General features: G+C 40.4%; 1 protein-coding gene across 2 annotated transcripts; it reads left to right on the forward strand.

Annotated features, from left to right (window-relative positions):
- The first annotated feature begins 355 nt into the window (after positions 1 to 355).
- Positions 356 to 16,329, forward strand: poldip2 (polymerase (DNA-directed), delta interacting protein 2). Of its 2 annotated transcripts, none has more exons than XM_074640245.1 (11): positions 356 to 594; positions 8,222 to 8,303; positions 9,644 to 9,741; positions 9,853 to 9,952; positions 11,258 to 11,333; positions 11,637 to 11,744; positions 12,549 to 12,685; positions 12,855 to 12,881; positions 13,065 to 13,190; positions 13,554 to 13,633; positions 13,835 to 16,329. In XM_074640245.1, the coding sequence occupies exons 1-11, from the start codon at positions 410 to 412 to the stop codon at positions 13,947 to 13,949; spliced, it is 1,134 nt and encodes a 377-aa protein (XP_074496346.1). In that variant the 5' UTR covers positions 356 to 409; the 3' UTR covers positions 13,950 to 16,329. The 2 variants fall into 2 exon arrangements, with proteins under 2 accessions (XP_074496346.1, XP_074496347.1); XM_074640246.1 differs by having other exon boundaries at positions 357 to 594; positions 8,228 to 8,303.
- Positions 16,330 to 17,862: the final 1,533 nt, after the last annotated feature.

Below are 17,862 nucleotides of genomic sequence, written 5' to 3' on the forward strand. Positions count from 1 at the left end.
TAAGTACATTGGAATTCAGTTTTAAGAAAAGAAAAAAGGTAGAAAAGGCACAAGGTAATTACAGTGCAAAATAAGTAGCACATTCAACTCAACACAATAAATAAATAAATTATTAAAATATAAAATGCCCTCAGTGTAGTCAATAAATAAACTAAACCTCTGCATAGGAACGATACCCCCAGAGTACAAATATACAGTGTATATGCTCCATGACCATGTTAAAATAACTTGTAAAAGAAACACAAAATACAAGAATGAACCTGACAATGAGCACGATATGGGACCTTTAAAAGAAAAAAAAATGCAATTTTGGCATACAGATCTCGTAAATACGACTCTCTAATCGTCCCCTGAAGGCATCACCCCGTCCCCTGCTGTAGCTGCGTAGAGGAGCGTGCTGTCTGTAGAGATGGCGGCCTGTGCGTTGCGCCGCGGCTTGCTGAGCTCCGTCACCAAATACAACAAGAAACACGCTCACAGGATACTCAGCGTGGTGGACAGCAGCAGCGGCTTGGAGCTGTTCAGACCGCGGGTTCAATGCCGGAGCTGCGGGCTGCCCAGCGGCGTCCAGCAGAGGAGGTTCATGTCCTCACGGTAAGAGACGGAGACACTGTCCTCCTCTGTGTCAAAGCTAACATGCTAACATGCTAAAGACTTTAGCTCAGTAGGAGCTCTTCAAGATGGCTCTATAGCGACACAGGCCACGTTGTTGTTGTTGTTGAGTGGACAGCTGCCTCGACGTGGTGCCAGCTTCATGAGCGTGGTGTGTAAACATGAGGGGACACTTAGAGACAGAGAATTAGAGAAAAGGACAGTTGTCCTCTGCTGCTCGTTAGCTAATGTTAGCATGGTAGCCTGCCAGCATGGGTTGAGCAACACCTGACAGTCTGATCTGATCTGACCTGACCTGACTGCCTCCAACCTGCTCAGGCCATCTGTGTGTTAAATCACACAATGTGGAAGATTCTTCTGTAATGATATTTGGCATGTTTAAGAAATATGAACAACAGTGGAGTTATTATAATCTGAGAGGAGTGATGCAACAGTCTGTACATTATCTAACTATACTGGTGTACACTATATCTGTATCTTATCTAACGGTGTCTAAATGAATGCATTGTTTATTGGATGTTCTTACTTTTGTCTAATGTTGTAGAGTTTAATCACTTATTGTTTACACTGCTAGATGACATGACCAGTACATGTCAACTAGTGTACTGGTCATGTCTTGCTGGGCTTTTATCAAGCCCAGCAATTTTACTGCAACAACTCTGCTAATGGGAATCTGTTATTATAAAATTCAATATTAGATAATGAGATACTTTGTTCCCCCCCCCACACACACACACTTGAAAAAGTAAACAAAAGAGCACATCATTAAGATAATCTCACTGTGCTCACCGATCTACAATATCACATGATCTCTGTATTTAATACACTGATCCAATAATATGAAATATTAACAAAGAAAGATTGAAATGTGTGTCGAGCTGAACCCATGAAACTTACTTCCTACCACTCGTGCATCTACTGATTATCACTGATTTTTCTATTAAAACTTGTTGATTTCAGTGTTAAACAACACAGTCATTGATACATCTGTGGCATGACTCTGATGGTTGAGGTTGTAGAAAATATTATTTCCCTGTCAGACTCTAACAATAATTGGCCTCAGATTCAGCAAAGCCCAGGGCCCCATTTCAGAAAACAGGTTTAACAAACTCTGAGCCTGAACTCTGAGTTGATTAACCCTGAGGTGGAACAGCTGATCAGAGTCAGTTCATCAACTCTGAGTAGGTTGAACATGAACATAAAAAGCCATCATCAATAGAGCTCTGATAATACGATTCACCATGGCAGAGCCTCCATTTTAATCCAGTGGATGTAGAGATATGAATGCATGTAGATGTGGACTGCACACACTAAACATTTATCTTTAAAAAAAGATCGAAGCAGGGAAGTTTTATTCAGTGTGGTCCATTAATGCATCTTTTACCAGACTGATATTTCTTTAATGGATGATAAAGTGGTGGAGTCTGACTGTGTATTAGGCTGTAGCCTACATTACATTTTAAATATATTTGTTCAGCTCTGATGGGGACAAAACACAGGAGCAGCAACTGAAGATGAAAAATATAAAATATATAGATCAAAGACATAGAGACATTGAGACATGACTGAAAGCAGTCTGATCCAGTAATAATGTGTTTGTGGATTTCAAGGTTAAATAGAGTAGATTTTAAAATATAGACATCTATTTTGATCTTGGCTCAACAGCATTCAGTGGCTTTATTTCAGGTACTTCAACAAATGTAGTACATTTAAACACGTCACTGAAATACTGCTAAAACACATTCAGACAATACGCAGCCTATTTAAAAAAAACTCACTTTCTAACTCCATTCGGCAGCTGCTCAATGATCCTGCTCACTCAGAAATATTAATATGTAATCTACAATATTATTATTTTCCATCAGTGCGACCAGTCACATCATGAGTGATAGAGGTCTTTATTCATTGATCCTATGTGTCCAAGCTTCATACTGATTTTTAGTATTTAAACTGAGATTACACATTATGTGCAATACATTTTAGTGGAACTGCTCTAACAAACTGACTGTCTCAGTCTCTGTGTTATAAAAAGTGAACTTTGATAAAAGAAGGGCATGCAGAGCTTTTATTTTGAGCTGAGGATGACTTGATGCAGTGTAATATTTGAATATTCACAGAAATGATTGACAGCGCATAAAAACGGTAACTCTAGATAGTCCGGAGTAACAAACTAATACCTTTTTTAAATTGTGACGCGAACCTTCGCTAATTAATGTGCTCCAATGCGTGTTTTGATGCAAACTGAGTGAATGCAGAAATCAAGCAGCGTGTCTGACCCAGAGTTTAAATTACCTCTCTATCTGGAACTAAAAATCCAGAGTTCCTCTCATCTCAGGCTTAACTAACTCAGAGTTTTCACTAATCAATCAATTATTAATAAAGCAGATTTTTATACATCATATCCTGCTGGTAAAGAAGAGAAGAAACTAATTATAACCCATGCTTGTTCTAATCAACAAAGCAACTTTAAGAATATATTTTGTGCGATGAAAAATTCTTATCGGTCAGATTTTCAGTAACATTATTTCTGTTTTCTAATACTCCCATTAAATGTCCCTGCCCTCTGTCCCAAGATGTCATTACACAGGCTGAGTGATTGGCTTAAGATTTGCAGCATCATTTTGTTAATATCTATTTAACCCATCTGTTGATTTTCAGTAAACTTTGTGACTTGTTCCCTACAAAAGGGCTGGTTAACAGGCAAAAGTGTACTTTAAGTAAATGCTACACAAATATTTGGTCAGTTGCTCGCAAAGAGGTTATGGGAACTTTAAAGCTCTGTGTGTTGACTTTTTCGTTGTAAAATATTCACATAGAAATGTTTTTTGTTTTTTTTTTATTTACAAATACTGTACTTGACTCCTACAGGACGTAACAAAGCATTTTACTTAACATAATTCCCACTAGGATGGACCTTTTTCATGACAGACATTATGACTTGTCAAAGTAGGAGAAGCACTGGTGTAATTGATGACTGTGAATCATTTCGGTGTCCCTTTTGAGTCATTATTGAATTGGGGTGGGAGATATTAATATCTTCTGATGTAATTTTATATCACTATATATCGATACATATTGTGATATAGTAAATATTCCGTTAATAGACAACTGGAATGTCTGTTTTTATTTAATCCAGTAAATTTGATACCTGAGAAATGAAGGTACTTCATCACATAGATGCAACAATCCCATATAAAGCACTCCTGCTCATTGACTTGCAACATTCCTTGCAATAGTCTAATATGACTAGAGATATTAGCGGGAGAGCTGCTTGGTATAAACGGTACAGCAAAACTATATATCGTCATATTGCCCAGCTTTACCAGTGTACCAGCTTGCACAATACTAGGATCCTGGAACTGGAACACCTACATGTAATGCTGCCCTTATTAATCTTTTTGGCTACACTTATGTGTGTTTGGCAAGACACAATTACACAAATTAGTTTTTTTTCTTGACAAAGTGCAACAGACTTGTGGTAGGTCATTGTGGGATGTTGTTTTTGCTAGCCATTTCTACAATCGGCACAAACACCAATGTTGTAGTATTGACTGAGACCACTGCATGAATGAAACCTAACTCACACACCATGACCAAGCTGTTTTTCTGCTTCACTCAGCCTGGACATGTGATTGGAGTTAACAGATTTAGTGCTGTAATCTTTAGTAACACGGGGACAGTCATGGTGACTCTGCACACTGATGATAATTTAGTCATTTAGCCCAGACATTTTTTAGATTATCCGTCATTTCTTTGTTGTTATGTGGGTGGTGGTGGTGGTGGTGGTGCAGCAATGTATGTTGGCTACACTGGAATAAAATGATCTTGGCTGTGGTCCAGTGCAGAGAGAAACCAGTGGGTCTTGTTGTTTCTGTAGCTGCCTCCATCTGATCAACCAGAAAAAAAAGTTGCTGTAAGAAATCTGGTTGGATCATGACAGAAAGTTTTCTTGTAAAATGTGAGAGAAAGTTAAGGTGGGTGACTGAGTGCCCCCTCAGTGGTTGGAATAGCAGCAGTGATTCACCACCAGCTTGTATCTCTCGCTTTAGTTTACGTAACCTTTTCATTATGTAATCATATCTCCTGTCGTGTTGCTGTCGTTGCCAACCTTTCCCCGACATGATGACAGCTCAGTGGCACAATGACCTGGCTTCACTCCCCAGTACAGAATGAAAAGGGTGATATGAAAGGGTGAGTTTCTGTGCTTATTGGCAGGGCAAGTTGTTGACCAGCGTTAGCTGTTGGCTGAGGCTGGTTCCAGGGTTTGCAATGGGTTGGCTATATTTAGATCTGATTATGTCTGGCCACACAGTGTATTGACATTTCTCCGATTGTTGCCGAGGTAGAAGCAACAGAAGAGTGAGTTCATGTTAAAATGAGCTGAAGGGACGCCCCGATAGCTCAGTTGTTGACAGACAGTGTTACTGTTATAATCAGCAGTCGACCATTTGTCATTCACAACACCCATTGACATTTATCGTTTATAGCACACAATTTTTATTACTTCTGCCCAAAATGTCAATCAAAAACCACGGCAACCGACTACCGTGCAGGCGAATGTCTGCACAAAGTCAAGAGTGTTTGATAGGGTGGAAGTAATAAAAATAGCTTGGTCATTTTGAGTTATATCTCTAGGCAATCTCGTTTTTTTTATTGCCATAATTCTGAGATGTGTTGCATCAAACAAAGCTTTCCTAATTTCTCTTTAGGTTGCATCAACACTGTCTATATTCAGTGCAATGGAAGGGATTCATAGTGCCACCTCAGGGGAGCTCAGTCAGTGTTACTTGACATCCTATGAATAAACACATACAGTAGATGCAATGCTGCATTCAAGAAATGTTGGAAACCCTTGATTCATTTCAGAAGAACTGCAATAATACAGAAATGCAAGTAGGAAACGGGCACGATCTTTCAGCCCCATAAATATTTGACAGCTGTTATCTGCCATCTTATCAACAATGTTCCTTTTAACTAGGGCTGTCAATCTAACTAAATATTAATCATGATTAATCGCATGATTGTCCATAGTTAATTGTGATTAATCGCAAATTAATTGCACATTTTTATCTGTTCAGAATGTACCTTAAAAGGAGATTTATCAAGTATTTAATACTCTTATCAACATGGGAGTGGACAAATATGCTTGCTTTATGTAAATGTACTTATATATTTATTATTGTAAATCATTGAACAATGACAAATATTGTCCAGAAACCCTCACAGGTACTGCATTTAGCATAAAAAATATGCTCAAATCATAACATGGCAAACTGCAGCCCAACAAGCAACAACAGCTGTCAGTGTGTCAGTGTGCTGACTTGACTATGACTTGCCCCAAACTGCATGTGATTATCATAAAGTGGGCATGTCTGTGAAGGGGAGACTCGTGGGTACCCATAGAACCCATTTTCATTCACATATCTTGAGGTCAGAGGTCAAGGGACCCCTTTGAAAATGGGTTGCCAGTTTTTCCTCACCAAAATTTAGCGCAAGTTTGGAGCGTTATTTAGCCTTTTTAACAAATTTGCGTTATCGCGTTAAGTTTGACAGCCCTACTTTTAACATGTTTACAAAACTCAGAGAAAACTTGGTGTACAGAATTTTATAATGTTAAGTTTTCCACACCTTTGTAGTAATTTAAATGATTAAACATATACATACCCTGAGGGGGGTCTGTTTGACCAAAAGATTTCAACTAGACTTTTGCCCAGTGGAGTATTTTTTTGTACCTCTAAAAGCCCTATGAAGCCATGTTTGAGCGAGAGGATCCCCATTTTGTTCGTATCGTGCAGAGGCACCAGGATTGAGGATTCACATCCTGCTTTCCGTTTTGCTGATTGACAGTTGGTGGAAGTAATGCACCAACAAACATCGCGATGCGCCAATAAAGGCAGTAAAGAAGACGACTGCTAGCAAGGAAACATGGATGTGAAGACTGCATGATGGAAAATATTTTTAAACATCAGCTTTGCAAATGTTTTTATTTATGGTGATTGGCTGTATCGAAATATGGTCTCCATCTGCATTGACCTGACGTTATTCTGACAAATCACCGCAAAACTATGGGCCGCAATCATGAAACGAAAAAAGATGAAATACAAAACTTTTTCCCTCCTGGTTGTTACTGATTGTCCTGAACACAGGACAAGTGATTTACAGAAGAGATATAAATGCTGTAGCAGACAAACAAAAATGCAATTTGATTTCAGTTGGACTTAAACCATATTTCTCGTAGTCAGGTTACCTCAGGTTATGTGATTATTCTTGCGCAATACCCCCATGATACGCAAATAACCTGAAAGCAACCTACAGTGTAATATTAAATCCCACTGTCCATAGATCCACCTCATTAATCCCCACTCTTCATCTCTGTTGTGAAGATTAGCTTTGCAGGGAGCCCAGAAGTATGCGTGTTATTTATTTGAAGAGACCAGCTGTTGTTGTCAGCGGTGATATCTACTGTAAGTCTGTGTGTGTGTTATGAGGCTGCAGGCGAGGACATAGAGATTAGAATGGTTTTCCTGTTTGTTGACATCTGACAAGTCGAGGTGTTTTATTCAATCTTGTCAAAGTTGTGATTGGGATTACGACTGTTGAAGGGAGGCAGCAGGATTTTCCCTATAGGGATCAATGTAATTCGCCTCCATAGGAAGGAAAATCCTGAAGTCTGTGGGATTTCCTGTCGGGGCTCCTCTGGAACTTAAAGACTGTTTGTGTTTGTTCATATAGGATGTTGTTTTGATCTCTGTCCCCATGTTTTGTATACCAGCCCAGTCGCACAGCAGTTCGTGAAATAGTCACAATCGTTAATCTATTGATTCGTGTACATAGACACAGGCTTATTACACGGCTACTTACTTCTTTCACAACAAGGACCTGCTAAATGTACATAATACCGCTTATTACACTGCTACTAACTTAAGAACGGTCCGCCAGAGTCCGACATCAGAACTGCGCCCATAGCAACGGTCTGCTATAAAGAAATAACAGACCGTAAAACGCCGTGTTTGACCAATCAATATCAAGTATTCAACACAGCCGTGTAATAAGATTGAGATCGGGGTGGATGGTTGGGTCAAAAAACACACGACTTTCGGAGACCAGTGTTCGTGTCCCGTGTGAAACCGCAAGTCAAAGTTGATTTATTTGTCACGCAAGTTCTGTACTTAAGTTACAGCACTTCTGGTGTTTAACCCAAACCGCAATCTTTTCCGAAGCCTAACTAAGTAGTTTGTTGCCTAAGCCTAACCAAGTCGATCTATTTCTAAACCTAAGTAGTTTTATTTTGAAAACACTAGAGCGGAAATTGACACGTGCGTCACGTGTTGCTGGACATTTGTAGGAAAACGCATGAAAAATACGTTGTTGAAAGTCGTGCTGAGCGTCATCAAAAAAGGGGAAATTTGTGTCTATGTACACGAATCAAATACATTAAATTTTGTGACTATTTCACAAACTGTCGTGAGACTGTGTTGCGTATACAGATCTGTATGTTAGTTTGTGGTCATATGTTTTTCTTTTAATGGCTAAAGTTGGTTACACATGCACACACATGCACACACATGCACAGGGTCCAGTGTGTAATGGTGTTGCCTGTTTTTGGCAGGAGCAGGCCTGAAGGGAAGATCCTGGAGACAGTGGGAGTGTTTGAGGCTGTGAAGCAGCACGGCAAATATGAAACCGGACAGGTAAGTCACTTTCAGTCACCAAACACACGCACGCACACACACCATCACAGATGGGCCTTCTCCCCCATTAGAATATTTAGACTTATTTTTGAATATTACTGCACTGTCCTGCATGGGGCTGTACCGAATGTCATTTTTTTTTTTTTTTTTACATTTGCAGCTTCTATTGAGGTTTTGAAATTAAGCTTGAAATGTCTGTTGTCATATTTTATGACATCAAAGGATTTTTTGTTATTGTGGTTATATAAATGTAATTCATGGTACTGGTAGATTGCTGCTAGACAGCGCCGTTAATGCAGGTGCGTGCCTCCCTTTGTGTGCGGCGAGCGGGAGAGCAAACTGTTTTTGACAGCATTGAAAATGTTGTTTTTGAAAAGCTAAACACCAATTAATATGAATTGAAGCAGAATATTTTGTTAGATAAAAGCATGTTGTGAATTTTGTGAGGACTGACCCAAATGCTTCGAAACTTCGACCATTGCCATGGTAATCGACCTCCAAATCAGTATCGAATGCTTTGGTTTTTATTTTGATTTAAGTATGTTATAATAATGTATAAATCCCCAAATAGCCCATGAAATCAGGAAGAATCCCAAAACATCATTCATTATTCATATTCAACATGAATTATTATTAGTTATTCTCAGATGGATATTGCTGTTTGTTGTGTGTACAAGTGCGTGTGTGTACAGTAGTGTGGCACCGTCACAGGCACTGAAACAGGGGAGATGGGGACAGACAGACAGACATGCTTCGAATACCTTTGAACATTTCTCACCAAAGCCTCGAAGCTCAAAATATGGTCTTCGGGACAGCCCTCAATTTTGGAAATTATTTCATATTTATTTTTTAATAAATTTTGGCTTTTTGATTTTACAACGCTCTGGAGTTATTGGAAATGTTTGTATCACACGAGTCAGAACAATCCTACACCGCCACCACTGGAATCTAATTCTACAAATAGTATATTAATGATATTAGCGTAGCCTCACCTTTATCTGCAACTGTGCAGAAATACCAGCCTTAAATACAATGAGTACATGTGCAAAAAAACAAAAGAAGCTGCACATCATTGGTATGTTAATTTAGAATTTGAATATCAACGTTATGAATGAAACTTCCAACTATTTGGTACAGCCCCAGGCCTACGTTATCTGGTCTGTTTTTAAGTTTTGATAAATCCGTAACTTTGTATTGTTATGATAGCACACTCACAAGAGCACTTGCCTGATCCTGTCAAGTGAATGTAATCCCATCTAATTTATGCTTTATTAAACCTCCTACAGATATAATCTCACAGCAACTCATCCAATGTTTTCTTGTTGTTGTGCTCTCCTCAGCTGTTTCTCCACAGCGTGTTTGGTTACAGAGGCATCGTCTTGTTTCCCTGGCACGCCCGACTCTATGACAGAGACATCACCCCTCCCATGTCTGAAAGGTAAACCTCCGTCTCTGGCTGCAGACTGCACCAAACAGGCTTGCTGGCGTGTTTTGTGGGTGAGACTTGTATAACTGAGTTCCTTTTGTCTCTCTCCCTTTCTTCCTCCAGCAAACCTGAGCCTCCAGGAGCCCACGGCTCCAAGGAGGTCAAGGGGAAGACTCACACCTACTACCAAGTCCTGATTGACACTAGGGACTGCCCTCACATAGTAAGTCACCGTACACACAGTATGCTTTTGCTTTAGGACCACCAACTACCTTATACTTCACATACATCTTTATTGCCCTAGAGATTTTTAGAGGGAGTCCAGACAGTCAAGCATCTTTAGATGATGTTGTGTTGAAGCTTAATAACAACAGATCATTTTGTAATTTCAGTAATGAGTCATTTTGCTGTTATTTAGTATATTTACTGCATAGTTTTAAATGCCAAACAATGTTGTTCATGACAGGATGAAAATGCCTCTGAATCATCACTTTCACCATGGAACACTAATACTAACACTAGAATAAACTCCAAACAGGAGTCCTTTAGGTTGTTACTAGGGATGGGTACCAAGTCTTAAATTGGTACTTGTTTCTGATTGGTCAGAACAGTACCGAGCCGCTACTGCAGCCGTCAGTACCGCTTTTTGAACGTAATTTTTCCGTTCTTTTAACGATCAGCAGCAGTCCGTTGATAATAATGCAGTTCTTGGCGTTGTGCAACTGCCTCGTTGGTGTGTTTACAATCTGATGTTACCTGTTTTTGAAGTAACTAACTACCTGTGCACATATATTGAGTCACGTCTTTCAACATATGAGCCTCCATCCAGAGGAGAAGACTTGTTGTTTTTCTTGTATAAACCATGAGTAAGTTAGACATCCAGTCACCAGTCCAGATCTCACACACTTGTCACAAGAACCTGATGAGCAGGTTGGCACAATTGTCCCTCGTGGTGAACAATTAACAGTAAGCCAAAATCACTTTGCCAAAAAATTCAATCTAAATAATGGGCACATTGATCACACATTCTGGTATCGATGAAATCCTAATTATTTAATTCCTAGTTGTTGCACTGTCACTCACACAGGCCAGTGGGACGGATATTTGCTAAGAGCATGTGACTGGTCTTTGGGTTAATACCCAATAGAGGTTGTAATACACCTTAAACAGGAATACATATTTTTTCCTCTTACTTGTTGTGCTATTTATCAATCTAGATTTCTTGTGACAGCGCAAGATGTAAACATTAATGGTGTCCTCCTCAGCTGAGCTGTAATGTTAGCTAACTCAGTGGTGCTAGGTGAGCTAGCAGTGTCGGTTAGCTATAAACTATAAACAGAAGCCTCTCGTCAATGGGTAAATGCACACTTCCTTCTGTGTGGTGATACGGTTGGCGGGTGTAGTTCGGTATAAAGTAGTTCCTACATGAAACTGCTCACAACAAGGTCTGTGGATTATCTAGCTCTGGTTGTTCCTTCGTGTCTGAGTCACCAGCTGTGTGACTGTTGGTATGTGTTGTGTTTGACAGTCTCAGAGGTCCCAGACAGAGGCAGTGACGTTTCTGGCCAACCATGATGACAGCAGAGCCCTGTACGCTATCCCAGGTATGTAAACTGGTCAGGACGCCAGACTTCATTGATGCATTACTGACATTATGTTGGCCACATAATATCATTGGTGGTCCCTGTATATATCCTGAAAAAAACTGAAATGGAAGAAAGATGGAAGCTATTACAATCCTACTGAAGATATGGTCCAGCTCAGCACCTTATTCCACTTCAGGATAAAACATTCAGATTCTCGTTTTCTGAAAACAGTTCAGTTCCCCAAACTTCCCATTTGAGGTGGATATAATTGTTCTCTGTCTCATCCCCATGTGACCGTGTGACTGCACTTCTCCCCTTCAGGTCTGGACTATGTGAGCCATGAAGACATCCTGCCCTATAACTCTGCAGAGCAGATCCCCATCCAGCACGAGCTGTTTGAGCGCTTCCTCATGTTCAACCCTGCCAAAAGTAAACACTCTTCTACACTGTCCGCTTCAGCTTTCAGCATCATTCGTCACTCAAACCTTTTACAATGCCCAGAGGTTCACTTCAGTGATTGTGTATATACACAGCCATGTTCCTACTATAATTATCATAATGTATTTCATCCTGCACTATAGGGGTGGGGAAAACATCTTTTACGATTTTTAATGCCGGAATCAATATATTTGCTTCATTTGAGTCTATGCGGAGGTAAAAGGAAGTTACCGCTAGAGCTAGACATCACGGCTAAAGCTGCATGCTAACTCTGTCATGGACAGGAAACGTTATCGTATTGCGGTAACGTGCGGTCAAGCCAGCCGCCACTCTCCGTGGTCAAATCGGCCGACGCTACGACTGTAGAGCACCCATATACTTTTTCCCATGATCTAGAAAAGAAAAAAAAAGCGGTAAATCGTAAAATAGAATTGCAATACTTAAAAATCGCAATACATATCAAATCGGCACCAAGTATCGTGATAGTATCGTATCGGGAGATAGGTGTATCGTCCCAGCCCTACTGCACTAATGTCATTGCTATTTCATATGGTCCAAACAGTATTTTATTCCAAGTTGAATATTGGTATTATAAGTAGTTAATAATACATTTCTGTAAAGATTGCATCATGTAGATCTTCCATGCAGTTTGATGTAAGTAGAGCTGTTACTCATTTCTGTATTTTCACAGTGATTAATATCTGTGCTAGCTGGTTGTGTAGCTGAATGTTTTTAGATTTTGTATTTGTTTTTTTATAAGCATAAATATTGATGTGCTTTGTCGTCCTCCTGTAGCTCCTCCGTTCACATCCAGAGACACGCTGAAGGCGTGGCAGGAGAAGAACCACCCCTGGCTGGAGCTCTCAGACGTCCACAGGGAGACCACCGAGAACATCCGGGTCACCGTCATCCCCTTCTACATGGGCATGAGGGTAAATGAGCAGCGCTACTCTTACATAAAAACAGTATAAAGCTTGTCTACGTTGCATTGGCGCCATTTTGGGTCTGCCAATCAAAACCCTGGTCTGCAGGCTTCTTGTAGCTTTTTTTCTGTTTTGTTTGGTTCTGTAAATGCTAATGGAAATTCTTTCTTGTTCTCAGGAGGCCCAGAACTCCCATGTTTACTGGGTGAGTAGCAGATTTTTCTTACCTGTGGGGAACATCATGTGGAGTGGCCCACAAGGACAGTCACTGTGGGAAATTAACACCAGCTGCAAGCCAGGCACTGGTATACTTCATGGTGACTATTAGCCTTACCTGTGCCAGCAGATTTAGTATATTAACATGTTTGTGTGTGTTATCTTCCTGCAGTGGCGCTACTGTATCCGTCTGGAGAACATGGGTAACGAGGTGGTTCAGCTGAGAGAGCGTCACTGGAGGATCTTCAGCCTGTCAGGAACCCTGGAGACGGTCCGTGGACGAGGAGTCGTAGGCAGGGTTAGTACACCACACACACACATATGCAGTATCCAAGATGGCGACCATCTGGAGACCGTGTCAGTTTACCTTTTTTACAAAGTAAAAAAAGTATAAAAATATATTGTTTAAAAGTCTTTAAATATTACACATTTAACAGAACACATAAAAATACTGTTAAAGTTGTTAGCTGTGGGGCGCCGCGGTAGCTCACTGATCTAGTGGGCGCCCCATGTACCAAAGGCTGAGTCCTCCAATCACCATTCATTTAATGACATATTTATTTACTTATTGAGTCATTTATTTTTTATTTTGGCAGGTTCCGTCCTCCATAGCGTGTGTGTAACCTGGTCAAATTGTATTTGTCTTTGTGTGTGGTCACAGGAGCCGGTGTTGTCTAAAGAACAGCCAGCCTTTCAGTACAGCAGCCATGTGTCTCTACAAGCCCCCAGTGGTCACATGTGGTGAGTTGGCTCTTTCTGACATCAGTTAACTGTTACACAAATCACATCACTGCTACATATTCTACTGTTTAGTACATCCTCCAGAGGCCTATTTGACTGGCTGGTTGTGTCATTTTTAAATGTGAACAGTATTCACCAGTCTTTTTGTTGTCACTTATTTACTGCTCACAATTTTGAACTCTTTCTATTATTTGTGTTTAGGGGGACGTTTCGTATTGAAAGGACTGATGGCTCCCACTTCGACGTTCGCATTCCTCCTTTCTCCCTGGAGAGCAACAAAGACGACAAGGCGCCCCCCGCTGGCTACACATTCTAACTGCGAGTAGTCACTTCCCACCTGCGAGGCCCCGGACACGCCGTCAGTCCTGGTCCTGTCTGGGTTGTCTAGAATTGTCCTCCCCCTGTTAAATTGCTTCAGCCTTCAGCACAAGAATAGCGCGAGTCAGGTTATACAAAGGGGAAATATAGCCTTTTCTAGATCATCCAAACGCAGGCCCACCTTGGCCTTTTCCTGAGAGTGCATCAACAGCAGTATGTCATTGATTAAATCCTATAGAGATATTATTGGCTGTCCCGTGCGTCTTCGCTCCATGTTGTGTTTGAAGAGACATGCACAGTCAAGCGGAAGAGCGTTGGGAGGTAGGGAGGGGAGTCAATGTTGCCGAGCTGAGCTGGACATGCTGTGCATCCAGTAGCTGAAATATTGAGCAGGTTGTTTTTAATGTATTTCCTGCTGAGCTTTGGGTTCATGAACAGAACAACAACTCCAGCTGACCTTCATACTGAGGCCTCAGTCGGACACTTCAAGTCAACAAGTAAGCCGTCACTTAAACTACAAACTCCTCCTTGATTATTTTTGTTTGAATTTACGAAAACATGACTCATGACTTTTATCCCGCGCTCTATTTTTCTGTTTTTAAGTATAATACTGCCCTTTCACAGTTCAGTTATGTCAGACCTCTCTGGGCTGGTTATAGTGCTGAAGTTACAGAGTTTTATAACATTGAAGCACAGTGGATGGAATCGGGCTGTTTGACACAGATCAACAGAAAAAAAGACTTTAATGTGAAAATTAAATCAAATGTCTACAAAGGATTTTAAGTAAAAATGTAAAACAGTATTTTTTATATTCCTCTTCACGTAATTTAGTAGATGCACCTTTGACAGTGATTATAACTGGCTAAAGTGTCCTACAGTACATGCACTTCTTAGTAAACAGTCTCACGTCTCTTAGTTCCTTTCTCACATGGATACGCAGTTTTTGAAGACGGCTCGCCTTAGACACATTTACAGCGGCGTCCCTATGTCAAATCATCGGGTGCTTGAGCGCTCTCTCGCATCGACATTTTGAGCACTTTCCGTAAGTCCACATTTCTGCAGACTTTGCCTGAGGGTATTACCTACAATTCATAGCGCTGTGATGTTACACACACGGTTACCAGGGGAAGCCCGGAGGCGTAAAAAAAAACGATAAATAAGGAGGACGGCACACGGGTGTTCAGCCAGGCATATTTAAACTTATACAGAAACATTAACATTAAGGACTTAAGATGGTACATAAAAACACATTCGACTATATTACATACCTGGTTTATTCATCAACCACTTCTTTTAATTTGGTTTAATGAAGTTACCTCTAATCTCGTAAGGCAAGAGCTTGAAAGACGTTCAAATAGGCAGTAAAAAATGTAAAATTAAAAACCCACAATTGGCATTGTCGCCGCAAAGTGCTGTCCCATTTATATTTGTACCATTTCAATCTTTTGCAGCCTCTCGCACTCGACCTTTACCAGGTGACGTCAGTCAAGTTCCTGAGGGTTCAGGGCTGAAGGCCTTAGGGGGGGGACATCAAGATTGGGCCTCTCTGGTATCGTTCCTCTGAGTGGTCATTTTTGATGCCCCAGGGAAAGAGAAAAACAAGCACTTGTCTCATCTTGAATGCAAACGGATCTCTATTTAAAGGATAATGCATCTTATAAAACAGTTAGCTGCTCCAGATATAATTTAGGTGTGACACTTTTAAAGAGAGTGAATACTTACACCATCAATTATATGTAATTATAATGTTTATATTTGTATATGAGTTAGATCATGTTTGAAGAGATCTGGTTCCTCTTTGACATTTAAAGTCCTGTTCTCTTGATCAGCGCTTCAAAACTCGTAATTCCATGCACTGTGATTCAATGTTGTAAAAGATCAAACTAAAAGAGTCAAGGGAGGTGGGGGGCTGAATACTTTTTATAAGCAGTGAACTGTACGTGTTGACAGCCAAAAAGGAATCCCTCCTTTGCTGGAAAGGAGGTGAGTCAGGTCTTAGTTGTCTTTGAATAACAAATGCAGCACATCATAAAGTAATTAAACCAAGCCCTTGGCAGCCAGCGCTGTGGCTAACAGGAGAGGAGAGTGTGTGTTTTCTTCTCTGCTCTCTGTAAAAACCAGAATGAAGTCTTCATCCTCTACACACATGCTGGATGTCGTTCGTTAAGGCTGACTGTTTGACTTTGCGAGCGAGCTCTGTGTCAATAAAAGTTAAGATGAGCCTAGAATTTCTCTCTGGTAAAGTGAGGAAAGAAACTAACATATTTGTTTTAATAAGTGATTTGAAGCAACTATAATGGTTGAAATACTACTGTAAATAGAGATGTAATTAAAGGCAAAACAAATAAATAAATAAATGATACCTTTTTTGAAAAGTACATTTTGGCATTTATTTTGTACGTTTTTTTTTTTTTATTCGTGTAGCTGTCAGTCTCCAACATACTCCTGTAAGGTCTAAACAGGTGTTTTGTCTGATCATGCAAAAAAGTAGAAAATGTGTTTGTTTTTTTATCTGTTGAATGAGCTTTAAAGGAGACAAAATTACGAAAATCTCCCTTTTTCAGTGCTTGTGAACATCCATTTGGGGATCTGGAGTGCCTACCAACCCACAAACTGTGAAATAAGACAACCCAGACAGTTTATTGTGGGCTGCCTAGATCAGAAATCGTGTGATTAAACAAGCCGTTAGGTTCTTTCGAGATGAGCCCAGGCCTACACAGAATTGATCGTCGCACCTTGCATGCCTGTTAGATTTGTGTCCGATTTGATCCTGACTTGATCTGTCGTCATGCACGCGTAGGCAACGATAACCTCACGAGATCGAGGCGGCCGCCACAGTTGCTCTCCACCGACTGCAAGACCCAGGGCATTATGGAAAACGCCTGGCTGTCGCCTGATCAAAGAGCTGATTGGCTCGTGTTGTAGAAAGTCCGAACACTTTGTGTCATATGTATCGCTAGGCTATTAGTTTCATGTTGTGCAATGAAGGTTTAATCTGTTAAACATATCTGTGTGGTTGATATTGATAATAATAATGAAGGTTATAGCACTTATCAAAATGAGCTCATTACAAAGTGCTTTACAAGGCAGACATAAACATAATAAAGGATAGGATCCAATGCCAGATATACGCACATTTCCACATGAATTTACAAAAAAATATAGATAAATCCAAACGTGCTCTGCAAACTACAAGTATCCTACAGATCAGATCAAGCAGGATGTAACTTGCTTTGGCTTCCTGTAAATTCTTTGAAGGCCGCTGGAAACTGTCCGACTTGACCGCAGCTTTTTTGTCACCGCCCCCCCCTGCTGTTGCCGCCACCTGATCTCGTCGAAGGATCCTATTCACATGCAGGCTCATCAGAATATACCGCCCACAGCTTGAGAACTACCTTTGCAAAGGTGCACCATATTTCTCTCACAAGCCAATCAGAGCAGACTGGTTTTTTTCAGGAGGGGGTCTTAAAGAGACAGGCGCTAAAACGGAGCATTTCAGACAGGTGCGTTTCAGACAGGTGAGTACAGGTATATTCAGACAGACAGTATGAGAAAATTAATGTGTTTTTTGAACATTACAGCATGTAAACATGTTCTAGTAGAAACCCCAAATACAAGTATGAACCTTAAAATGAGCATGATATGTCCCCTTTAATCAAAGCTGGCAGATTTTTTTGACTTTGACTTTTTTTTTAACATTGAAAGCTCAAAAGCAAAAAAAAACAAAGAATGTACATCTTCTTCCTCTTTATACTGTAATACTACTACTACAAATTATAGCTATTGTGTGTGTGTTACAACACCCACATTATAATTTATGAATTCCAAAGAGCCACCACCAGAGGTCAGTGCAGTCCTTTCCTTGGTCACTGACTACATCTAGATCAGTAGTGTATGAACCATGTGATCAC

Source organism: Sebastes fasciatus, chromosome 7 (assembly GCF_043250625.1).
Source record: "Sebastes fasciatus isolate fSebFas1 chromosome 7, fSebFas1.pri, whole genome shotgun sequence".
Classification (NCBI taxonomy): domain Eukaryota; kingdom Metazoa; phylum Chordata; class Actinopteri; order Perciformes; family Sebastidae; genus Sebastes; species Sebastes fasciatus.

Bases quoted from the DNA above. Each gene is read 5' to 3' on its own strand.
- poldip2 (XM_074640245.1), top strand. From the start codon at position 410: ATGGCGGCCTGTGCGTTGCGCCGCGGCTTGCTGAGCTCCGTCACCAAA. The intron at 8,304-9,643 runs GTAAGTCACTTT...TGCTCTCCTCAG, and splicing joins GCAAATATGAAACCGGACAG to CTGTTTCTCCACAGCGTGTT. The intron at 13,634-13,834 runs GTGAGTTGGCTC...ATTTGTGTTTAG, and splicing joins GCCCCCAGTGGTCACATGTG to GGGGACGTTTCGTATTGAAA.